Source organism: Crinia signifera, chromosome 19 (genome assembly GCF_055691185.1).
Source record: "Crinia signifera chromosome 19, ASM5569118v1, whole genome shotgun sequence".
Lineage (NCBI taxonomy): Eukaryota > Metazoa > Chordata > Amphibia > Anura > Myobatrachidae > Crinia > Crinia signifera.
In genome coordinates this window covers 94,259,007-94,285,874 of record NC_139226.1, presented here as the reverse complement: position 1 = coordinate 94,285,874, position 26,868 = coordinate 94,259,007, and the positions used below count along the sequence as shown (strand labels likewise).

General features: G+C 47.5%; 1 protein-coding gene across 6 annotated transcripts in view; it reads left to right on the top strand.

Annotated features, from left to right (window-relative positions):
- Positions 1-26,868, top strand: part of CAMTA1 (calmodulin binding transcription activator 1) — a 1,324,131-nt gene that overhangs the window by 1,135,856 nt on the left and 161,407 nt on the right. For all 6 annotated transcript variants that reach the window (XM_083162948.1, XM_083162947.1, XM_083162949.1 and 3 more), the window contains one exon: positions 26,155-26,281. In XM_083162948.1, coding sequence (XP_083019074.1) covers positions 26,155-26,281 — 127 coding nt within the window. The remainder of the gene's footprint in view (positions 1-26,154; positions 26,282-26,868) is intronic.

Genomic DNA, 26,868 nt, shown 5'->3' with positions numbered 1-26,868 from the left:
ACTTTGAAACACCCAGCAATATTGCCGGTTCGCTGATGTCATTCGCAGCAGAGCTTCATCAGGGGAGGGGGAGGAGGCAGGCGCTGCTCCAAGCACTGCCTCCTCCACCAGTATGAACCGAACCAGGTCGCTTGAACCGGTTAAACCCGTTCGAGCTGTACAGCAACCCGGCAATGAATCGGTAATAACCCTTCTTTTTTACCGGTTCGTAATGCCGGGTTGCTGGACCCAGTAAGCCCTTTCAGATCGAACCGATTACCGTGTCGAACCGGCATGAACCCGGTAATTAGGTGCGATCTAAAAGGGGTATAAGGGGCTTACTGTAGCCTCTGTTACCCTCTTCCTGTAACTGCCTCTCTCCGTCACACTCTGCCTCTCCCCTTCACACTCTGCCTCTCCCTGTCACACTCTGCCTCTCCCCGTCACACTCTGCCTCTCCCCTGTCACCCTCTGCCTCTCTCTGTCAACCACTGCCATGTTGCATATTGTGAACTTGGGTTGGGGTGGAAGAGGTGGGCCAAAATTATATTTTTGCACCTGGGCTCAGCACCCACAAGTTGCGCCACTGGGTCCGGGCTCGGCGACTGAAAAGGATCAGATGCCTCCCTCTCAGTGGTCATACAGTATGTTTCTAACATTAATGAAGTTTGTTGTTCTTATTTTCCATAACTTGTAAGACATACTGTACGGCTGTAAGTACACTCCTTCCTCCCAAAGCAGCCTTTCATGTTCCGAGAGCCATCTCTCGTTAGATGAACACAAAGACAATGACAGCTTAGCTGGCCGGGAGGGAATATAATCAGGGTGAGGGGTTTGTTGTATAGCAATGATGAGAGGAATACGGCTGGGTCCCTGAAGACACGAAATAAAACTTTGCTGAGCTCATTAGTTTAATTAATAGCACCTGTGTCTCCCTGATTAGGAGGTTTACAACCTTGCAGACAGGCCTTTCCTAATCTCTGGCTCCTGCTTTGGCACAAGGTTTAATGAATATGGATAATTAGGGGGCATTAAGGGAAATGCGGAGACATCTCAGAGTTATACAAGAAAACTTTTTAGCTGTAGTTTCCAGTTAGACAGAGTTTCCCGAACTCTGACATTACAGTCCAGGTTATAAGGATATCCATGCTGGTGGCTTAATTAATACTTGGTTTCCAAGACTCTGGCCAGTGTTCAATGTTAAAGTATGCTATATGCAGCAAATCCGGTTTAGGATTCGCTGCACATTCACTGGGTTCCGGAGGGCTGGAGCATTCGCTGCCAGCCCTTCAACGCTCGCTGCCCCTGATGGCAATTTTTAACCTTGCGGCATTGGCCTGGGGACGGCAGCAGGCAGGGAGCTGGAAGCCTCCCTGCCTGCGCCGGAATGTGGGAGGGGGGGGGGGAGAGGAGGGCTCCCGGGGACACAGGCAGCATAAACTGCCAGATTAAAGCCCATATGGGCCTGGAGCTAACATTTATGAAGGGCCTATTATGTGCTGCTGCAGGGAGTGTGGCCAGCATGATGGGGCGTGGCTACAATGTTGGGGGTTTGATCTGTGCAGTGATAGGGGGCTAGCACCATGGGGGGTATAGCTACCGCAATATACAACATCACTTTCTCTCCCTCTTTGCTCATATAAGATATGTAACACCGTGCAATTTTATTCATTAAAGTTTCATATATATAAATGACAGAAAATTCTGTAACATGAGTGGACACAGTTCCCAGCTTAACCGCACTGGATGGCTCTCAGCTGTCACATTACCTTCTGTAACCAAACCCAACTGTAACTAATAGCATCTCTCCTGGTGCGGGATGTACCACTATATCCTGCCACTTATTGGGTACATACTGCCGTTACCCACTCTGTCCAAACTCCGGAGCTTGGTACATATGGTCAGGGCTGGTGCAAGGCACCGGAGCGCCCCGGGGGGGGGGGTGTGGTGACGCGGCCTCGACGGGGAGTGAGGGTGCCAGGCGATTCGATGCGTGCCGTCCTTCTGCCGGGGCAGGATGCGGGAGTGTGCCGCTGCGTGCACTGCAGGATCGGGCACGCAGTGTGTGGCTGAGCCACGGGGCGGTGGGGGAATGGGTGATGCGGCGGCAGCAGCCGTGAAGTTGCTCCACAGGGGGGGGGGGGGAGAGGAGAGTTACACCGCTTACCTCCATCCCATCCAGGGGGGGGACACCTGCTCCAACTTCCACCCTCCAGTGGCCGGCACCCTAGGCCAGTTGTTCTCAACCTGGGGTACTCTGCAGACCAGTTGGGGGTACTTGAAAATAACATTGGTAATGGCGGAAGAAGGAAGAGTCTTTTGATGGTGGCAGAAGACTCCCATTGCCATGGAGACAAACCACGTTGTGTCACTTTTGGTTCTGTCTGCAGCATCATTAGTGTCTCCTTGTGCTTTTGCCTGACCAGCAATCCACTAGGAGCTACCTACGCTGCCCTCAAACATCACCAATCATCTGCCCTGTGTCAGGTGTCGAGAAAGCAGGGGCATTAATCCTGCAGGCATTAGTGGGAACCCCGATGACGATACACAACCAGCGGCCAGACACAGAGTATTCCTAACTGCATACTACTCCTCCACTACTCTTTAATATAAAGACACGCATTAGTACAAGCATACTGCTCACTTCCACTACACTCGTAAGTACTGTGGATATTTCAAATTGAGATGAGGGGGTACTCATAAATTAAAAGTCTAATCAAGGGGTCGGGAGATAAAAAAGGTTGGGAACCACTGCCCTAGCCAAATGCCGAAGGGCGGGATTTTGTAACATCCGCTGCCCATTATCGCCAGGCATCGCATTATTAATAACGGCATATTTCTAACATATGCGGTTATTAACGCAAGGGACAGCTCTAACATCCACGCCCCCTTACCGCCGCACTTCGCATTCATAATTATCGCATATGCAGTAACATATGCGATAATTATGGCAAAGGACAGGTCTTGCGTTAACAGCTGTCCTTTGCGATAGAGTCAGCGGGTCCCATGGGGACCCGGCGGCTCTCCCCTCCCTCCCTTACCCGGCGCTGCTGCTGCTGTGCCGGGCTCTCCTCCTCCCTGCACCTGGAAGAGGATCAGTGTAGGGAGGATGAGGTCACAGGTCCGGGCAGCACAGCTCTGTGCTGCCCAGACACAGGTGAGGGGGGGCGATGCCGGGTGGCGGGGGTCCGTGCGGGGCGGCAGTGGGTCGGTGTGGTGGAGGGTTGCGGTAGAAGCCCATAGGCTTCTCCCCGTCACAGTAACCCGGCGGCGGATGCTTACAGCATCCCAAAATGCGGTAAAAGCCCAGATAGCGGGGTTTTTACTGCATTTTTAGCTTAGATAATCTCCCCCAGAGTCTTTTCCAGCATTCTCAAACTACAGAATCAAAGTCGAATAAATGCTGCAGTATCAGAATTTTTTTTATGGCACCCCTAGGCCCCCCAAAAATGTAGAAAAATATATTAACATAATTAGATTGTGTTTCTATGTGATCCTTCGGTTCATTTATGTGGTAAAGGGCAGGATTTGCTTCTGATTGTACACACATTTTATGATTAGCAGCCACCAGCACTGGTTTTGTTTATAAATAAATAATTGACCATAAATCATTTGAGTTGGTCCTGGACCACCAACCCGGGGCACCCCAGCAAGTGTGCCGAGGCACCCCAGGGAGCCACGGCACACAGTTTGGGAACCACTGCTTTAGTATCTTGCCTTATTTATAGTACATGGGGGCAGATGTATTAAGCTTTAACAAGAGATAAATCCAAGTGTGATAAGGAGAGATAAACGTCCAGCCAATCACCTGCTAACTGCCATGTTACAGGCTGTGTTTGAAAAAAAGTCAGTTAGGAGGTGATTGGCTAGACGTTTATCTCTCCTTATCACCCTTGCATTTATCCAGGGTTGCCGACCCTCCCGGATTTACCGGGAGTCTCCCGAAAATCGGGTCCCCCTCCCGGCCCCCCAGGAAGGGTGGGCAACCCTCCTGGAATCAGGGGGACCCCCACTGAGCCCCCCGATCGCAGCATTTAAATGCCGCAATCCGCGGGTCTCAGAGGAGGGGGCGGAGCTAAAATTACACACTCGTGTCATTTTAGCCCCGCCCCCTCCATGGAGATCAGTGATTTAGACTAGTTCCCGTAATGGGGGCGGGGCTTAATGACATCACAGTCAAGCCCCATCCCCCCGAACGGGTAATGAAAGTCTCCTCTCCGGGCTTCTCCCGGAGAGGAGAATTTGAAAGTCGGCAACCCTGCATTTATCTCTTGTTAAGGCTTAATACATTTGCCCCATTATCCAGATTGCACAGTGTCCAAATGTTAAACCAACAGTCTATGCATGGAATTGTCTTTTGCAGTATCAGGACTAAACTTTGTTTTACACAAACAGCAACAGCTGAAACTTACAAAGGCTGGATGACCAAATACAGACTAGTCACATATAAGTTCTGATTCAGCTTCTTGACAGAAACACAGAAGTCTGAGGGTTCTCACAGGATACACTCTGCTGTTGATCACATGTTATGGTAATGAAGATGGGCACAAGGCCTATCAGAGCAGGGGGAGGGTTTAGACAGGGTAGGAATGATCACGAGTTATGCCCCCCATACACGGTCCGTTTTTTCGGTCCGTTCTGTACTTTTAAAGTACACATCGGATCGGATTGCATCCCTAGTGCATGCAGTGTTGGCTGACCAGGGAGAGTGGTCACCAGCGTTGTATGTATGCTTAAGTGATCTTTAACCCCACCTTTCCTATAGTGACCGTTCTTTAGTGCCGCCACCATTCATAGGCCCTTATTCTGATTGATGCGTACTTTTCCGCATACTTTCGGATAGCGTCTTTACGGCGTCTGCGCATGCGTGGAGAACGCAACGCGCATGTGCCACGCACTGACTCCGTACCTGTTCGTGCAAATCCCGTACAAAACTGTGCACCGCAATCAGTCTGGAAATATGGGCGTATTATGGGCGTCATGCGGAATGACACATGGGCGTAGTTTCAAAGTGGGCAAAACTGGGAGGAAACATGGGCGGACACGGGGGAGTACACTTATGTTGGGGGGCGTGCATTTGGATAGCACTCCGAATGCACGCGAACAAAACCGATAGAAATGTGCGGTGTCCATAAGCAAGTATTGCTTTGCGGAAACCACTCGGTCCTGCGGTAGGCGAACGGAACGCCTAATGACTACAAGCATTAACACCTGAACCCAATACAATCGACTCCTTTACTCATTACTCACTAATGGCACGCTTGTCAGTGCTTTAATTGAAACCATTGCTGCTTCAATTGCTGTAAGGGTTAATGTGTGCAATGCATGTGTTAGGCATGGTTGTAAGGATATATTGGCATGTAATTGATTCCAATTCCAAATAAACATTTTTTTAGGAGGATAGGTAATTGAATAAGTGGGTCATGTGATGTATTGCAGAATAGACATAATAGTGGGTAGTTTTGCGTAAATACACCGCTTCCGTGCGGACGCCCCGCTTGCCATCCATTCGGATGCGGTATCACCGTGCATACTCTGTAATACCGTGCAGAATCTGAGTGTGTCCACCGCACACGCATGGTTTGTATGTCGTCCGTAAACACGCCCTGTTCTTAAAGAGTGAGTCCGTCCGAATGCGGAGGACACGTGGGCGTTTCTACGGATGATGGACGCACGCGGCCGCACTGACTGGCGTGCGGACCGCACCGTAAGAATTCGGGAATATCCGCACCGATCAGAATAAAGGCCATAGTCTTAGTTAATTGTCAAAATAAATTTGACATTTTGTTTTGAAACGCCAGCACTTGTGTCGTGTCTTTATTTTAAGTTAAGTTATGTAAGGTTTAAAGTTAAGTTTGTATTTAAGTGTATTAACCGACGAGGTGGACCAGGGGGATACCCGATGGATGAGTTTATGGAAATGTCTTTACTTGCTGGGTCTGTATTACAGAGAGGTTCCTGGCCATCACTGGTTATTAACTCACAGCAGCCAGGGTGCTCATGTCCTTTCAGCACTGCTGTACCTTATAGCTTCACTCACTGTGGCTATGGAGGGATCACATAAACTCCAGGGCCTCCCAAAGTCTTTCTCTGCAGCTTATCCGGCTATCTTCATGAGAGGCCAGTCCCCTTGCTCCTTGTAATGCTGACTGCTCCAGCAGCAACCATGCTGTCTCTATATGCTGGCTGACTCAGTCCTCTCTTTGCTTTCACTTTCTAAAAACTCCTCACCTGATCCTGTGCATGTGTAGCCAGCTTCCAGAGCCAATCAGTGCACTAGGAAGTGCCTGCTATACATGTGGACACATGAGAGAATAAGTTCACCTCTGCAGTACCCAGAGTGTCCCTGAAATGAGGCAGGCAGAATAAATAAAGCACATGGATGTACATTGCTTCCAAAAACAGTCCCATTATTCCTTTCTGGGGTGCCACACTGACAGCAGCAAATAGTGCAGTCTATAATGTGACGCATACTGTAGTTTGATTTGCCACTTTTGTTCTAACACTTTATCATACCTCCCAACTTGTGAGTTGAAGAAATAGGGACACTCGCGCGCCGCGCGAGCACCCAAAAAGGGGTCGGGTGTATGCAAATGAGGGCACCTCTTATGCTAATTAGGCGCAACCTCATTTTCATACGAGAATAGACGCTGTGCGCATGCGCACAGCGTCTATTCTATTAGATTGGGGGGTCTCCCAACTGCCACCCCCCGCAGTGGGACAATGCCTGCCACGGGTGGGACAGCGAGACAGGACCGAAAATCGGGTCCTGGGAGGGGACGACAAACTTTTTAGCAGGGGGGAGCAAAATGTATAGTTACGCCACTGACTGACACGGTGACATAGAGATTGAATATATCAGTGTGGATCATATACACATGTCCCCCCTAAATATATTGTATAAAAGAACAAACTTTGCATAAATGTGTAAGATGCAATTTTAATACTTTTTGGCCAATCATGTGGCCAGCTGGTGTCTGTCTGGTAATCATTATGGTGTCATGGTGATGGGCCTTTAGTTATGTGAAGGCCTGGAGCTGGAACTCCATCTGCCCCATTGCTAATCTGGCCCTGGCTGAGGAGATTAGGCAACAGAGCTGGGCTGAAATCAGATAAGGTGCGTTCACAGAAGATGAGAACCAGAGTGGAGCTGCACTTATCTAGCCGGCCTGCTTCCCGTCTCTGCACGCTGTTCGCTGAAGCTCGTCTCATTGAACATGCACCAAGATGCATCTGTAAGTTAATCACGTGAACGATAACGATATTGGTATCGATATCATATTGTCTAGTGTGTACACCAAATACCATTAACAACCAGTGATGTAACAATAGCGCCACAGTGGCAGGAAGGCACTGAGTAAAAGTGGGCACCGGGGGTCTGCAGGGGCTATTGTTATGCTGCCACCTTCCGGGACCTACCTTATCCTGCCGTTTGCTGCTGCGTCTGTGGCCGGGAGTCGGGACCCGCAGATCTACTAGTCTGCGTCCCAGTGCACCTCCCTAAACAAAATGGCAGACCGTTTTTGAGGATGCTAGAGGAGGCAGGGGCGGCCTCCTCTAGTAATCTTAAAAACGGTCTGCTGTTAGGGGCAGCCATTTTGTGAGGGACATTTTTCATAAGGAGCCAGGAGGAGGATGCAGACACCTAGATCTACGGGTCCCGGGCCCCAGGCGCGGAGGGGTTAGTGTCGTTATGCCACTGTTAACAATGCACACTCCCTCGGTTTGTTAACAATGTCCTCCCTTGTCCTGCATGTACAGATATGGGAGGACGACGTTAACAAGGGCCATGCTGCAGAATTATATGCCAGCCCAGAGACCATCATGCCCTATATATGCCATAGCCAACTCATGCCACTCTACCTGCCAGCTGAATGTCTTATTTTCCCTGCTTCCCAGCCCACTAGTCTGGAGATGGTCGGAGGGTCGACAAAAGCATTAGGTCGATAATGGAATGATTGACAGTAAAAGTGGCAACATGAGTTTTTCACGTTTTACCCCCTGAATTTGGACGTAAGTGTGGACATGGAAACCGTATCAGTGTACCACGTCCCCCATTATTATATTCTCCCTCCACGCCCTAGTGGATGGCAGGGTATAAAATACAGGCAGACATCACAAGTCCCCTTGAAAAAACATGAAAAACTCATGTCAAACTATTGTCTACCTTCCCATTGTCAACCTATAGCTTGTGTCGACCTTCCGACCCTGTTGACCTTAGTCATGTTGATCTATTTCATGTGTCAGCCTAAGTCCTGTCGACCTTTATTGGTCGACCTAAAGTATGTTGACCTTCACAGTGTCGACCTAGCGAGCGTATTCCAGCAGGGCCTGGAGCTTGGGAGAGAGTGTTTCCCTCTGAGGGGATAGCACTCCGCAGGTCACCAGATGGCGGAGAGACTTTGGACCACATTCTAATCTAATCGGTCCCCCACGTGTTCACACGGGGGACCGATGTTTTGCATCTTTTTATGCGCAGGCACATTTCTGCGACTGTACAGACCCAGGGTGAGAGCGGGCACAACAACTACATGTGAACTAGGTGCGGACAGCATCTGGGGGTGTTTCCCAGCCTTGCAAGTCAACCAGAATAAGGGCCATTGAGTAGGTGTTGAGGAGGTTTGTAGGGTCTCTGCGGCATTGACACAGCTGCATGCATGGACGGAGCAGCTTTATATTGTGCCCTCTTCACTCATTGCTTGCCTGATTGTACACCGGCCTAGCCTTCCGCCCTTATTGCATAATAAGAATAGAGGTGCTGCAGTTTATGAAGGTGCGCTCCAGCGCCTGTAGGTGAGAGGTCCTGATCAGATGAGCTGAGTGTATCTGGAGATTTCATTGTGTACATGTCTGCATCACCCCAGTAGTGTAGTGCTGCACTCTGCCAGTGACCACACTACAATAACATTGCATACTGGCTCTGCACGCAGTTCTGCTCACATGACTACTGTATGATGCTGGTTAGTATTACATCCAGCTGCTCAGTGCTCACTATGGCTTACTTACAGGCAGAACCAGTGGTTGTCTGCGGCAGAGGAGGCTGACTGGGCTGCAGGTCTATTAAAGTGAGCAAAGTATGGGCAGGGTCCTAGGCTAATACATCCATGAGGTCACACACTAGGGGCCAGATGCACTAAGTTTCAAAAGTGATAAAATGAAGAGTGATAAACAACCAAATAATCAGTTTCTGTCTGACATTTTTCAAACACAGTCTGTGACGTGGCAGGTAGGAGCCATTTTATCACTTTTGGAGCCTAGTGCATCTGGCCCATTGTCTGCTGCTGAAATCTGCGTTGGAAATTGGAGACCCTGGTTTAAGTCGCTCCCACAAAATGGAGGCCATCACCGCCCACTCCCCACCTCTGGACGACTGCAGGCTGTCAATCACTTGCAAACACTGTACATTTAGCAGCACAGTACCTCATCTGCACATGTCTGGTGGAAAGTACCGTATGCCGGGATCTAAATCAGACCCTGTGTGGCGTCAGTATATGAAAGAAGAGGGACCAGTATTCTCTGTTTACTAAATTGCCAGCTGCTGCTTACCAATTGGTATAAACCTGTAGGTCCACTATAGACACAATGTGGTCTACAAATCTGTGGTTTTATGAGCAGCATAAAGTCAGTAGCGCACGCGGGGGGGGTTTATGAGTACCCAGAACCCCCCCCCCCCCAGGAGTCTAAGGCTGAAAGCTGAGGGTTCCCTCTTTCCATTGGTACAAGAATTTAAAAAATCGGCCCTTGGGAACCGGAGATATCTGACTTCAAAGCAGTGGTCCCCATCCAAGCCTGTTAATTGCTCTTCCCAGTCAGATATTTCAGGTTCTGTCTGACTTAGGGCAGTATTCAATGAGAAAAATTCTCCGTGCATGGCGAGAGATTTTTTTCTCTCGCCATGCACTCGCCCTGTTCCGGAGGGCTCGCTGCCACTCCTGCTCCCACTATTCAATGTGGTTAAGACTCGCCGCCACTCGCGGCGAGTCTTAACCCCTGCAGCGGACGAGCGTCCACGGCAGGGAGCTGGCAGGGAGCCGGGGGACGGTGGCAGCCAGGGAGATTAAAGCCTCCCTGGCTGCCCCAGAACATATGTGGAGGGGAGGAGGGCTCCCCGGGACCCAGGCAGCACAAACTGCCCCCCCCCCCCCCTATAGCCAGCGGGGGACCCAGTATTCACTGCACCCGATCGTGCATATGTAATAATCGGGTGCAGTGAATATATGAATATCTAATGAGCGGCTCGAGAGCTCCGGCCCCCTGCTGGCTGCTCTGTGTAAAAAATATATATATATATATATATATTTATTTATTTTTTATTAAATATACCGTATATACTCGAGTATAAGTCGACCCGAATATAAGCCCAGGCACCTAATTTTACAACAAAAAACTGGGAAAACGTATTGACTCAAGTGGGACCCTCCCTCGAATATAAGCCGAGGGGGGCTTTTTTCAGCATAAAAAATGTTCTGAAAAAGTAGGCTTATACTCGAGTATATATGGTATATTCATGTGCTATAAGCACATGAATAAAAATAACATGCCCCTTCACAGAAAAAAAATTCTGATTTTTTGACACCAAAAAAAAAAAAAAAAAAAACTTTTAGTTTAAAAGTTCACATTCCAGTTCTCCATGAAAAGATGGAGAATTGCTACACGGAGAGACACAGCGAAAATCACTTAAAAAGACGGCGAAAATATCACATTGAATAGGGTGGTTCACTTTTGGAGAGCAAAATGCTCCTTCCAACGCAAAAATAGCACAAACTCGCCAAAAAACAAGGCAAATTTTTCTCATTGAATACTGGCCTTAGAGTTTTTTCTGAGGGTATATTCCAAAAGCTGGGACTTTCCCCCTTTGATGGACACTAGTAGCTTGTCTATACTGCAGGGTTGCCGACTTTGTAATTCTCCTCTCCGGGAGAAGCCCGGAGAGGAGAGTTGCAGCAGCCGCTCGGGGCGGGGCTTAATCGTGACATCACTAAGCCCCGCCCCATGATGCTAAAACAGTAAATTTACGGATCTCCGTGGAGGGGGTGGGGCTAAAATGACGCGATTGTGACATTTTAGCTCCGCCCCCTCCTCTGAGACCCGCGGATTGCAGCATTTTAATGCCGCGATCCGGGGGACAGCAGGGGTGCCCCCTGAATCCGGGAGGGTTGCCCACCCTTCCGGGGGCCGGGAGGGGGGACCCGATTTTCGGGAGACTCCCGGAAATTCCGGGAGGGTCGGCAACCCTGCTATACTGTTCCCAGAACCAGAGATATCTGCCTTCCAGCAGCTGGTTCCTGCTCCAGCTCCACACACCTGGTATGTAGTTTTATATGCTCATTGGCAGATTGCTATGCCTCCTGAACTCTGATCCCCTAGTCCCTAATACCATTTGGTAGGTGGGATTCTCTAGTTTTTAATTCCATTAAAATCTACGAAATCTATTTCCGCGAACTGGAGATGTCTGCAGTCAAGCAAGCTGTCCTCCCACCAGGAAATTATGGATAATAAGCCCACTCCACTATACACCCCTCCTCTGCGTATTAAACATCCTCTACCACCCTGGAAGTTATGTATCAGGGCCCCTTCATTCAGCCCAATGCCCCCTTCTCCCACCATCTGTGCAGTAAAGGGGTAATTAGTGGAAATTACTGATCCAGGCCCTACATGCTGAGCGGTTGATATAATACCCCCTACCACCCTCGGGGCATTAATGTTTCCCTCACCCCTACCACTGGAGGATCGGTAGGGGTCCCAATTCATTGCTATGCCCAGGAGTCTACACTGCCCCTGTATGTATGTATATATATATATATATATATGTGTGTGTGTGTATGTATATAAATATATGTGTGTGTGTGTGTGTGTATATATATTATATACATACCGTATATATATATATATATATATATATATATATATATATATATATATATTATTATTATTATTATTTATATATATTTGGTCTAGCTATAATACTTTAACACCAATATATATATATATATATATATATATATATATATATATATATATATATATATATATATATTACTTTAACTGACCTGGCATATACTGGGTCACCTATGTGCAGGGCCGGCTCTACCACTAGGCAGCTTTAGGCAGCTGCCTAGGGCGCTGGGATCTAGGGGGGCGCCACCAAGTCTGCCTATCAAAAAATCAAGGATGTCTTTGAGGATCCTTGTTGTACTTAATGCTGTGGGACCTCTATGACCTCACCTCCATACTTCCTCTTGAGGCATACTTCCCTATTTTGCTGCCCTCTCTTCCTGTACTCTGTTGTGGGTGGCAAAGGGGAGGGTGCTGGGGGCCTCCAGAGAAAGCAGGAGTCTTTCCCACCTACCTGAGGGGCTGGGAGGACCACTCAATTTTGGGAGGCTCCCTGCCATTCCAGAATGTTAGGCAAGTATATATTGATGTTGGAATATGGTTATTGGTGGCAGTATGGGGGGGGGGGGGGGCGGCAGTAGGTTGAAGTTTTGCCTAGGGTGCTGAGAAGCCTTACACCGGCCCTGCCTATGTGTCCATCTTCGTGCTTTGCTCCACCCCTCTGGAAACCCCCTTCTGAAAATCCTGCGTTTGCCCCTGATAAAGTCCCCAATACACTAGGGCGATTCACATGCAATTTGGGCTTTTTACATGCAACTGCGGAGATCAATTGCATGAAAAGCATCCTAATTGAATGTGATTGACAGCAGGTCCAATGCGATTATCATGCGTATCGCAACAGAGCCTCCGAGCCGAGCTGGGCAGGCTTAGCTGGAATCGCATGCGATATATCGGGAAGGTCCTGGGCGGCTTAAGGGGGGATCACGGTTTACTTCTCTGAGAGGACCACACTAGGCGGACCGGGCCACCACCAATACTACTTGGGGGATCCGCGCACAAGCATCGCCCTGTTATATGAAACATGTCAAAGTCTTTAATGACTGGCAGCTTCCTGCAACATGCAATGGCCCTATTTGTAATTCCAAGCAAATACTGGAAGTCTGGAAACATTTTCTAGCAAGATACTTGTTCACCATCCAATAAGATAGTGGTCCAGTTTTTATAGTGAGACATCTGTAATGTTAGTTTTAGGAAGGCTCGGTGGTGCCTGCGCAGGTTTCAACGCCCTACGCCTTCCCACCAGCTGTGATTGGACGGACACTTGCCAATTATGCCTAAAATTCCTTTAGCACTGAAACACTCCTGATCATGTTTTAGGACAGGTGATCATTCACAATGGTGAAATCCTTAATATAAAGCAGATTTTTCTTTATCATTCACATCCATACTGTAAACATGCTCAGTAATATTTAATGACAGAGAAACTGCTCAGTATTAATTATGGATTGTCTGATAAAGTTACCACCTTCTCTCTCCATATCCACATTAAATATGTTTATAATGCAGGAAAAATATTATTTATATGTAATCGTACCTTGTGCTTTATCAGCGAGAGATAGATAGATAGATAGATAGATAGATAGATAGATAGATAGATAGATAGATAGATAGATAGATAGATAGATAGATAGATAGAAAGAAACAATTTGGTGAAAAAAATTCTTCCGACAAAGATGAAAAAATATATCCTGCTATTCCTAAATGCAAACACTAGATGGCAGCAACACTCTCGGAAAAAACTAAGATGCCAAAAACTATGATTTAATGTTTCACTTGTTAATATACAGAATTTATTTATTTGCAGTTTCTTATATAGCGCAGCAGATTCCGTTGCGCTTTACAATAGTAGACAGTGATAAAACAAACTGGGTAACAGACAGACTTGGAGGTTAGAGGGCCCTGCTGCAAGCTTACAATCTATTAGATTCGACTGCCGAATCCCAGCTTTCCACTCACTGGTTTCCGTCTATTCAATGCAAAATCGATTTGACATGCTTCCTGTCAGAAAGGGACCAATCTGCCGTATTGTGGGTGGCGCGGATTTGCCTTCACACACTGACAGGAATGCAGCTACTAGTTTCAGTGGCATAACTCTGGGAGACAATGAAGTCATCTGTTATAGGGTTCCTGCTCCCAAGGGGGCACCTCTCCTCCACTGCAACTGGGACAAACTTTCGACACTGGCTATTGTCATTGTGTAATTGTTACCAAACTACTATATGTCGCAGCGGGGTAGCACTCCAGTACAAAAAGGAATAAAGGGTGCCTTCCTAGTAGAGCAGCTTTAAACTATATGTCATGATGGCGGCACTCACAAATAAGCAATCTGGAAACGCAAGTACTGCAACGTTTCAATGTTTTATTCACACATCATCTTCAGACATATAACAAATACAATAAAACAAAAAGCTAACCTTTATACCCCCACTATGAAGCATGTTTGGCCATGACTGGAACTGGTATGTGGTCAATCATCCTATATCTGATCTTCGACAGCCCATGTTTTGCCGCCGAGAAATACTGTGCCACCGGCTGATCACTCTGACCGGTCGCCAGGGCACTCTTGATGGCAGATCTATGGGCTGCCATGCGATCTTTAAAAGGTCTCTCAGTCTTACCAATGTAAGACAGTCCACAGGGACAGATAATCTGATAGACTGTGAAATAGGTTTTACAAGATAACGTATGCATGATTGACAACACCCTACCAGTACGGGGGTGATTAAAAAAAGGACCGGGTAACATATATTTACAAGATGTACATGTACATCGAATGCACCCAAGCTTCCTCGATATATCGCCTGCCGGACACCCCCCCACCCCAACCCCCGCTGGCTACTCACTGTCTATTTAAGGCAAGTCTTGTGTTATGTATTTTAACCTGATGACAATATCTGGATATTGAAACGTTGTTGAATAAAGCTACTTTTGCATTAATTACCGTGGTTGGAGTGCTGCACATCCTGGATTCTATTTATACTCACCTGTGCGGGCACCCACATTGAAATTTGTTATGGAGGTCGTGCCTGGCAATCTGCTATATGCTCTTCGGCAGGGACCGGCACCCAGTATAGGTATTACCCAGCTGCGGTGCCTTCCAAGACCTGTGTAGGTCATGAAATATGAAGTGGGGCGGATGGCACTCAGACAGACTGACAGAAAGTTGAATAAAAAGCCTTTAATCCAACGGCATTTCGGGGCAATAGACCCCCATTTTCAAGGTCTGTCCTTGAAACGGGTATATTTCCCCCGAAACGCCGTTGGATTAAAGGCTTTTTATTCAACTTTCTGTCAGTCTGTCTGAGTGCCGCCCGCCCCACTTCATATATATACCAACTCCCATAGTGTAGTATTTCAGGTGTTCTATAATAATAATAGTAATAATAATAATAATAATAATAATAATAATAATAATAATATAATTTAAACAAATTATACATGAATAACATAAATCACATAAGATCACCCCATTCATGGGGGATGGAACCATCAAACAACCCGTGAAAATGACCCCCAAGCCAGGACTTCAGGAGTCCCAGGCCAGCATAAGACTTTAGGAGCCCAAGACCAGCATAGAACTTCAGGAGCCCCAAGACAGCATAGGACTTCAGAAGCCCCAAGTCAGCATAGGACTTTGGGAGCCCCAAGACAGCATATGACTTCAGGAGCCCCAGGCCAGCATAGGACTTCTGGAGCCCATAGCCAGCCCAGGACTTCTGGAGCCCCAAGCCAGCATAGGACTTCAGGAGCCCCAGGCCAGCATAGAGCTTCAGGAGCCTCAGGCCAGCATAGGACTTCAGGAGCCCCAGGCCAGCATAGGACTTTGGTAGCCCCAAGCTAGCACAGGACTTCAGGAGCTCCAGGCCAGAATAGGACTTTAGGAGCCCCAGGCCAGCATATGAGACTTCAGGAGCTCCAGGCCAGCATAGGAGACTTCAGGAGCCCCAGGCCAGCATAGGACTTCAGGAACCCAAGGCCAGCATAGGAGACTTCACGAGCCCCAGGTTAGGATAGGACTTCAGGAGCCCTAGGCCAGCATAGGAGACTTCAGGAGCCCCAGGTCAGGATAGGACTTCAGGAGCCCCAGGCCAGTATAGAACATCAGGAGCCCCGGACCAGCATAGGACTTCAGGAGCCCCAGGCCAGCATAGGACTTTGGTATCCCCAAGCCAGCACAGGACTTCAGGAGCTCCAGGCCAGAATAGGAGACTTCAGGAGCTCCAGGCCAGCATAGGAGACTTCAGGAGCCCCAGGCCAGCATAGGACTTCAGGAACACAAGGCCAGCATAGGAGACTTCAGGAGCTCCAGGCCAGAATAGGAGACTTCAGGAGCTCCAGGCCAGCATAGGAGACTTCAGGAGCCCCAGGCCAGCATAGGACTTCAGGAACACAAGGCCAGCATAGGAGACTTCAGGAGCTCCAGGCCAGGATAGGACTTCAGGAGCCCCAGGCCAGCATAGGACTTCAGGAGCCCCAGGTCAAGCATAGGACTTCAGGAGGATGATGATAAAGAGATTACAGTTCAATTGTCCACAGAGGAACCAACTAAAGTATTTAATTGTTGCCATTATACCAGGGACACCAATCTTAGCAAGAGTGGAGGGGTTGCACTGAATGTTTAGGTGTAGATAGAGTCCAACATCCAGGATAAGGAATTCTGGTACCAACAATGTAAAAGAAATTGATGAAGCGGAGGCTGCAGCCAGGCTCCTAGGCTCTCGATGCATTTCATCAGGTGCTGAATTCTTCAGGGGATGGGCTGACTATTCCCAGAGGTCTTTCTTTATACCCTCTCTAATAAGGTTTGATTACCATCAGCTGGAGATTCCTGCTTTTGGAGAGCTTTTTACCTTAACAGTTTTCGGCTGTGTATGCATCAGTGTACGGTCACTAGGTCAACACTCACAAGGTTCCCGACAGACAGGAGTTATTCTCCCTTGTGGGGGTCCAGGACCCCCATAGACAGAAAATAGAACCTGTATCACAACCTCGGAGATTGGGATTCCGATGTTGGGATACTGACCGTTGGGATCCCGATTGCCAGACCGCCATACCACACCCCCATATTTTAGGTCACTAAGCCTAACATTAAATAACTTCAGGAAAGAAAACAAGTTTGTACAGCCTGACTTACTTTTGTATTGTTGATGGCAGACAGGCTGTACATACATGAAACAGGAGAGAGCCTGCAGTTTACTCCCGCTCTCTCTTCAAGTAGCACCACAGGTCTCTGGCTCCACTCTCCCAGGTATCCCCAGCCAATCATTGAGCTGCAGGCTGCTGCTTTGGACTCTATTGGACAGCCCAGAGCGAAGCGCAGCAGATTGGATCGGTAAGAGAGATCCGATCTGTGGCACGGGGGGATGTAAACACTGTGACCTCCTGCTGCTAGATCTCCAGCGCGGTTGCATCTTCACGGTTTAGAAGTCAGCTGTCACAGGCATTGCTGGTTCTGCAGCACCAGCAGCTGTGATGGCTGACCATGAGCAGTGCCGCGGAGTGGATCCATGACATAGATCTGATCTGGTGGGGGGCCCTTTCAGAGAGGGGGGCCCAGGAGCACTGACTGCCCTGTGGGGCAGATTTATTAAGCTTGGAGAAGAGATAAACTGGAGATAAAGCGGAGAAAAGGTAAAAGGTGATAAAGCACCAGCCAATCAGCTGTGTTTGAAAAAGACAGTTGGTAGTTGATTGGCTGGTGCTTTATCTCCTTTTACCTTTTCTCCGCTTTATCTCCAGTTTATCTCTTCTCCAAGCTTAATAAATCTGCCCCTGTGTGATGCGAAACGCATATAAAAGGACCAAAAAAGGACTCTCATTATTCTTTACAGCCAGCCACTCCAATTCTGGAAAAGACCGCAGACACCTTTATTTGAAAGTGACACATTGCGGTGCATCCACGTTGAGAATAGGCAGCCAGAACCATCAGCCCCGTTCTAACAAAGGCAGGTGACCACAGAGGCTTCCAGCCACCACAGCATTTACTAGCCGCCGTGTCCTCTTACGGCCCTCCTGCCGAGATCCGGGTTGGCTCCCAGACATTTGGCGCCTGATCGGTGTGGGAATGGTACACGGGCATTAGCCTAGTGTGTAGGGTTCCTGATGGTGAAGTACAGCGCCCACGGGCCGACGCGTCCGTAGGCGGCTATTCTGCTGAGATCCTGGTGATCGCTCAAACACCGGCGCTAACAAGCATAAGAACACTGTACAGATACTTACAATTATTGAAGGTTCCCGATGGCAAAGGGCAAGGTAATAACCGGAGCCTCCGAAAAATGTATAGCTGTACTAAAAGGGACTAACAGCTAGGAGGACACATAAGGACATAACTCTGTTTTACCTGCACCTTTCTCCTATGTTGTGATTACAAAAAAAAAACCTTTGGAAGGGATAACTGCAACCTTCACTGAACGTAAGTGAGGAACCATCACTCCCCTATTAATGGTATACTATGGCTGTTTGAATTAGTTTGTGGAGTCAATTTATATGCTATTTTTTTAACGGAACTTTGAAACCACAATTGTGGTGTGCACTATATTGAGGGTGCGCATAACGTTGATGCATTAGTGCCATTCTGAACCCATTGTCAGCTTTTTTCTAATTTAGTTTAATCTTTTTTATTTTTATGTGATGTATACATTTTAATAAAATTGTTTTAATCTAAACCATTGTGTCATCTTATGCACTTAAAGCGCTAAATGGTATTGTCCACTGTTTTCCCAGGGACCATACTTGCCTTCTTTTGAAAACTAGTTTCAGGGAGATTATAGTTGGTAGCAGAATTTTGCACAGCGCCCCATTGAGGGGTGTGTCATGCTCCACCCAAAGAGCGTGTTTAGTTCCATATATGGAGAGATTGTGAAAAGAGATTGTGAACGTGGCACCTAGAAGCGTGGGTGTGTACTGCTACATCTGAGAGGAATCTTTTAAAATTACTTATAGCCAAATGTAGATGAGCCCCAAAGCAGTAAATAAGACATACTATACTTTCTAAAGTGCTGGGAGAAGGTGCTGATGATTCAATGTAAATGTATCTATCTCTCATTTTCCCCCCTAAAAATGTAACAGTGTAATGTGGGTTAGGAGAAGAGAGGGAGAATGCTAGACTGATCAGGGAGAGAGGGATAATGCTGCTATTTCAAGAAGTCTCCTGCAGAATGCAGGAGGTTAGACAACTATGGGCAAGGACTGATATGAATATTCAATGTTGGGAGGGTGGGTGGCACACAGCGGGCGCCAGAAGATTGTTTGAGCCTTTTGGCTCCCAAAGCTTGTGCTCCACCAGGGCCACCTTCCCTATGCCCCCTGGCTGCACAGATTGCTACTGAGGGTTGGGCAGGTGCCACAGGGAGACTAGAGACTGATGGGGCCTGTCAAAAGGGGCCAAGCCCAGGACAGCTGTGCATAGGTGCCGATTCTGTGGGGGCTTAATGGCCCGAGCACCCATGGAAATTGATGAGCACCCACCCGCTCAGCAGTGGCCCACTCGCCCATGTCCCACTGCACTCCCCCTCCCTCGCCGCTGGCACAGGTACTGTGTGGGCATTTATGTACCTGCACTGTGGGGGCATTTATGTATTTGGCACTGTGTGGGCATTTATGTACCTGCACTGTGTGGGCATTTATGTATTTGGCACTGTTGCCATAATTTGAATATTGGAGACAACTGTGCTGCGTAATATAAATCAGTATTATTTTGTGGCCACGCCCCTTTCCCATGAAGCCACTCCCCTATATTTTTGGCTTGAGCACCCACCAGCAAAAACATAAATCGGCACCTACGCAGCTGTGCCTACAGTACCCCCTTGGTGGCAGCCCTGAATACAGCAGTTCACTTGTGTTTTTGACTTTAACATTGAGATACAAATTCAGTACATAAATGCAGGCACTAGAGGGCAGCAACATTCCAGAAAACGAAAACTGCATCAAAACCTGAGATGCAAAAAGTGATCAGAATCTGTTGTACTGAATGCAGCCACTGTTATTATATAACACATTGCTGTGCAGCAGCTTCATTTGTCTTTATCTGACTGGAAAGGATCTGTTGATGGGATCACTACTGGTTGACATTAGATCGACATGGACAATATATCGACACAAGCCAAAGGGCCCACATTTTAATGGTTGACGCATTAAAAAAGTTGACATATCTTTTTCTAAACATTTACATACTTTACCATCCACGTGACCACGAATGGGAATAGTAAAGTGTGTCTAGTGCAGTGGAAGTGAAGTGGGGCACCTGGCTGGAAGCATTGCAAGCATATTCATTTTGCCCCTTTAATATTTAGTTTTAACATAGGTATCTATGGTGGGAGCCGGCCATACATGCACATGTTAAATTCATAACAGGTGTTTCTATGAGGCAGTGCACAGCCTATCAGGTACGAGGCTCCCCCTGAGCCCATTCCTGATAGGCTGAGGGAAACCCCAGCCGGGAGGAACCACAAGTGTAAACACACTTGCAGATCCTCAGTGCGTTTGGTGTCAGGCATTTGCAGTTTGATTTTGGACCAAAGAGGATGCGATCTACACTGGAGGGATGGCGAGTATACATTTTTCTAACTGTATCCTATGGAACCTACGGGATTAAAATAGGTAAGTATGTATGAAGTGTGTAATAAAATTATACTTTATTATCTGTGTGCTTCAGTTCTTTGGGTATTGGTTCTGTAGTGGAACTACAAGTCCCAGCGGGCCCATTAATGCCCCACATGCTGGGACTTGTGGTTCTTCAAGTCCCAGCATGCCGGGAGGCTTGCTGGGGCTTGTAGTGCCTTTGTCCGTCCTTTGTGCTCACAGTGGACCAATATCACCTGCCATTTTCCTGCCGCCTCTGCTCCTATGCTATGGTTACATGGACATAATTGCTACCTACAGTATGCAGAATTGGACACATTTTTGCCAGTTCTGTGCAGGTAACAATATGCATTTGGCTTTTCCCCAAGCCCATTACACATTTGTGGTTATACAGTACCTACATTGTATCCAACTGTGAATGAGATCAGGAATATTCACATTGGTAGTGTAAAATGTAAAGAAAGAACAAATGTAAAACTCAGTGCTCTCTATAGTAACTCCATGAGTCAGGGGCATAATAGCATGATTATGTAATCTTGTCCCCACCCCCACTTGTAGTGTACTGAGGGGGAGGGTCTTAATCCTATCCACTTTTATACCTCAAATTGCATCATCAATTGATTGTCCATAGATACATATACAATAGTGCAGGGGTCCTCAAACTATTTTGCTCTGGGACCCCATCAGACAATAAAAATAATGACCGGACCCCAGCAAGTTACTGCAGAAGGTCATCACATCATATGTGTGGTCAGTAGACAGCACATGCATGGCAGCATTGTGGAGGCACACAATGATGGGAGGAGTCTGAAGTAACAGACAATTCAACAGATTGTTCAGACTCCTTAAATCATTGACTGAAATTAGAAAAGTCATCAGCCTTACGGTCAGCAACATGGAGTGGCGACCCCATGCTGAGAAGGCGGGGACCCACTTTGGGTTCAGGACCCACAGTTTGAGAACCGCTGCAATAGTGTATATATACTGTTCATGTCCTCCTTACTCTCTTACAAAACCCAATACCTTAATTTAACAGTTTATTTTTATACTTGAATTTCCATCAGCAGAGATGCTGGGGGCAGCCTCAGGTTTCAGCCCAGGATGGGGGTGCCCTGGAGGGGAGGACCCTTTATTGGGGGGTTTCCCACTCTCCCACAGACCTGGCCATGGCAGAACAGCCATGGTAGTCATGTTTTGGCCAGGGGAACTTGTATCAAAAGTATCCCCTGGCTGTGGCATGACACCGCTGGTGGTTGGACCCCTATGTTTTTGTAACCAGGACTGGTCCAAGATCCATGTACTGGTTACAGAAATACAGGGGGACCCTAACAAACCCCCCCCCCCCCTGTATTTCTGCCAACCAGTACCGTCCCATAGAGCCTGGGGATGGTTATACTCATGGGGGGACCCAACTCAGTTTTAAAACAGTATTTCGTTCTATTTCTATTTTTTACAGAGAAGCATCGCACGGATCTGACTGATCTTGTCCATATTTGGCTATCGGGAAACTCGTCAGCCAGATATGAATGACTTCACCATTGGAAAATACGAATCCTGAGAATTTGGAAGCTTAATAAATTTGCCGACTTCTCAGGTGGTATTTTTGGGCCAATTACGGCCGATCCTGGTTGTACCCATTCGTGCCGTGGATCGGCCATAATCAAGGATCTTAGTCAATTTCCCCCGTTATATACAAATGGGGTGACATTCTATGGGATGAGATCTGCGTTTTTTGGCGTTAATTAGACAACAAAATGGCGATATCGCATTTTCCCGTGAAATCGCCAATTTAATGGGATGCGCTAAGGGACTGAAATCGCATAGTATGTGCGTTAACGCATGCGGACCAAAAGTGCGAGATTAATTCGCATTTTTATCGCATCCAGATGTTTTCGTACAGAACAGTATACAACTTGCTTATTTAATGCAATGCGCATTTGCAAATCCCACTTTTTAGGTGTCTAATTATCGCACTTATTTCAGACCAGGTTCTGTTTGGCGAATTAGCCAGAACCCTGCACAGATCGCAATGTTCTGTGCTGGGTTCTGGTGTTTAAAAAAAAAAAAACGAGCGCGGGGTCCCCCCGCCCGAGTATAACCAGCCCCGGGCTCATTGAGCCGGTGCTGGTGACATGAAATCAGGGTCCCCGACAAATAGGGGTCCCCTTGATTTAATGAAACCAGCACCAGGCTCAAGGTCCGGCGCTGGTTCCCAAAATACGGGGGACAAAATGACTAGGGGTCCCCCGTATTTTAAGAACCAGCACCGGACCCAACCAGCCAGCAGGGTAATGCCCCAGCCGGGGGACACTTATTATATAAGGTCCCGCGGCCAAAGCATTAACCCCCTGGCTGGTCAGCATGGGCAGGGGTCCTGGGGAAGTGGGGACCCCCCCAATGAAGGGGTCCCCCCCCCAGGACTTACCAGCCCATGCTGATAGTCCGGGGCTGTCCCCAATGCACCTGGGCGGTGGGCATCGGGCTGATGGATTGTGTAAAAAAAAGAAGAAAAACTATTGTTTTCTACTGTGGAACTATGAGTCCCAGCAAGCCTACCCCGCATGCTGGGACTTGGAGAACCACAAGTCCCAGCATGCGGGGCATTAAAGGGCCCGCTGGCACTTGTAGTTCTACAGTACAAAAAATAGTTAAAGAAAACACACTGACACACTGAAAATTAAAAGTTTAATACACACATAACACACACACACTGATACTTACCTACCTTGAGCCCGTAGGTCGGTCCCTGGATCCTGGGTCCGGGCTCCGGGGCTCCAGGGCAGAAGAGTCCGGTTCCGGGGCCTTGGTCCTGGTTCCGGGGCTGGTCCTGGGGTTCCGGGGCTCCTGGGCTGAAAAATCCGGGGTCCAGGATCCGAGGTAGTCCCCAGGGGTACCTAAGGAAGGAAATCCTACTCACCTGGTCCCCGGCGACGACCTCGGCATCCTCTCCGGCAGAAGCGCTGCTCCCATCTGGTACCCGGCTCGCAGGACTTTCAAAGGTGCAGAGATGTTTCTTCCTCGGCGTCTCTAGTCAGAATGATTTCTGGCCAATCAGGAGCCGAGAAAGTCGGCTCCTGATTGGCCAGAAATCATTCTGACTAGAGACGCCGAGGAAGAAACATCTCTGCTCTAGATGCGCAGAGATGTTTCTTTCTCGGAGTCTGTATTCAGAATGATTTCTGGCCAATCAGGAGCCGACTTTCTCGGCTCCTGATTGGCCAGAAATCATTCTGACTAGAGACGCAGAGGAAGAAACATCTCTGCGCCTGTGAAAGTCCTGCGAGCCGGGTACCAGATGGGAGCAGCGCTTCTGCCGGAGAGGATGCCGAGGTCGTCGCCGGGGACCAGGTGAGTAGGATTTCCTTCCTTAGGTACCCCTGGGGACTACCTCGGATCCTGGACCCCGGATTCTTCAGCCCAGGAGCCCCGTAACCCCAGGACCAGCCCCGGAACCAGGACCAAGGCCCCGGAACCGGACTCTTCTGCCCTGGAGCCCCGGAGCCCGGACCCAGGATCCAGGGACCGACCTACGGGCTCAAGGTAGGTAAGTATCAGTGTGTGTGTGTTATGTGTGTATTAAACTTTTATTTTTCAGTGTGTCAGTGTGTTTTCTTTAACTATTTTTGTACTGTAGAACTACAAGTGCCAGCGGGCCCTTTAATGCCCCGCATGCTGGGACTTGTGGTTCTCCAAGTCCCAGCATGCGGGGTAGGCTTGCTGGGACTTATAGTTCCACAGTAGAAAACAATAGTTTTTCTTCTTTTTTTTACACAATCCATCAGCCCGATGCCCACCGCCCTGGGGCATCGGGGACAGCCCCGGACTATCAGCATGGGCTGGTAAGTCTTGGAGGGGGGGGGACCCCTTCATTGGGGGGGTCCCCACTTCCCCAGGACCCCTGCCCATGCTGACCAGCCAGGGGGTTAATGCTTTGGCCGTGGGACCTTATATAATCAGTGTCCCCCAGCTGTGGCATTACCCTGCTGGCTGGTTGGGTCCGGTGCTGGTTCTTAAAATACGGGGGACCCCTAGTCATTTTGTCCCCCGTATTTTGGGAACCAGCGCCGGACCTTGAGCTGGTTTCATTAAATCAAGGGGACCCCTATTTGTCGGGACCCTGATTTTATGTCACCAGCACCGGCTCAATGAGCCCGGGGCTGGTTATGCTCTGGCGGGGGACCCCGTGCTCGTTTTTGTTTTTTTACTTTGCGCTTTCCTGAAAACGTGCGATTTTCAGACATGAAAATCGTACATTTTCAGGACTAAAGACATCGCACCACTTTGCCGCAAATCGCACCTCTTCGCCGTTTCAGCCTCCGAAACGCATCACATTAAATATGCTAATTATTACTGAAAAGTGCGATTTGAAAAAGTGCGATTTGCGGCGATGTGGTGCGCTAAAAAAACATGCGCATTTATCTCAAAGCATAGAATGTCACCCATAGTGTTCAACTGAATCTGTTACTATGTCACACATTAATGATATCATTCCGTAATGTCACGAGAACCCCCACTGAACATGCAGTCACTGATGATATTGTCAGATTGGACTGTATGGTCAGACGATAGGGTTTATTATTAACGATCTGCAATAGCGCGCATGGGTGCACAATGAACGATATGCCCAATATCGTTAACGAGTATAGCATTAATGCAAATCGTATAGTGTGTGTACCAAACTTTAATCTGACTGCTAAAACCCAATAAAGAAGCATAGTAGAATAGGGTTAATGTGCTATTATACTCACTTGCCACATGATGTCGCTGTTGTATCATGAAAAGCTCAGAGTCATACAGCAATAGAGTGCAGGATGCTTTGAGAGGGTGTGGATCATTGGCTTGACCATAATTAGGTGGGCCTCATACGGCCGACACAATAGGTTATCGAGGTCAACAGGGTCAATATGTTGTCATGTAAAAGGTAGACACCTAAAAATGTCGACATGTAGAAAAGGTAAACAGGTCAACATGTAAATAGTCGACAAAGAAAACACCAACACAAGGTTTTATGTGTTTTGGGTGTCATTTATCATTTTTAACCACATGTGACCCCCAGTTAGTGTACTGTTTGCTGGCTACGCTATTGGCAAGGTGCCCTTCTATGCTTGGCACGGGTGACTGTACCTAGTCATAGGTCAATTGGCTCCTGACAAAACTTATGGGAAGACTTAATGGGCCACGTGGTTTTTATCTGCTTTCAATTTATGTGTTTCTATGTATTGTGGGAAAAAAAATCTTATAATGTTTTAATTTGCAATTTGATATTTTACCACTAGATGTCACCATTGATATAGTTGACTGCAATATTGTAGCGCCAGAGAAGGCATTCCTTAAAGAATACTAAAGCTGGGTACACACTAGTAGACAGGCTCTCAAAGACGGTCCTCGGGACCCCACACAGTGCATGTTTTGCAGGTCTCCTCACAGAATCACAAGTGAAATAATTAGCTCCAGGTCAGGGGTGTATTAGCATGATAATGTCATCAAGCGCCCAACCCACTTGACGTGTCCTGAAGGGCAGGGTCTTAATCCCGTAGTTGACCCACTAACTTTTATACCTCAAAAAGGGATTGTCCATAGATACATATGCAATAGTGTATATGTACTGTACATGTCCTCCTTGTTCAATTGTACCCACTATTGTCTTTTTCATATGCAATGTTGCATTATAGTTTCTTATTGGTGATTTTGTCTTTTCAGGGAGGAGTAAAAGTCTTAATTACGGGGCCATGGCAGGAAGCCAGCAATAATTATAGCTGTTTGTTTGACCAGATATCAGTGCCTGCATCTCTAATACAACCCGGTGTATTGCGCTGCTACTGCCCAGGTATGTAACATTATGCAATGTGCTTTATAATCTCTGAAGTGCAATTTACCAGTTGAAATTGTAATGATATACAGCATTTCTCTTAGCTGTCAATCACTTTCAATCAGTTATAAAAGTTTTATGTCATCGCAATTAACAATAAAAGCATTACTATCAAATTATTGCATTGGTGCTTCTCCTCTTCATGGTCCTCCAGCTGGTCTATGTGATATAGTGTTATATTATTACAAAACATTGATTTTCCCAATAGATGGCACATTGCCTTTTATAATGACAATTCAAATGATGGGCTTTTTTTTGTGATGAGTTTCCTTGTTCAGACTTAGAGGTCTATGTAGCCTTTAAGCGGTAATAAAGTGGTCAGAGATAGAATATCAGCCAATCAGATCCTGTTATGTCACAAGCTGCGTTTGAAATCAGACACGAGCTGCTTGCTTGGTTGGTAAGTTATCTCCGTCAACTTTATTTCTCTTTAAGGCTTAGCACATAGACCCCTTAGTCATTGAGTAATATTCACGGAATGCTTGGCAAATCAGAAATTATTGGTGGCAAAATTGGTAAAGCTACGAATTCCTGTAGGAAGGAAT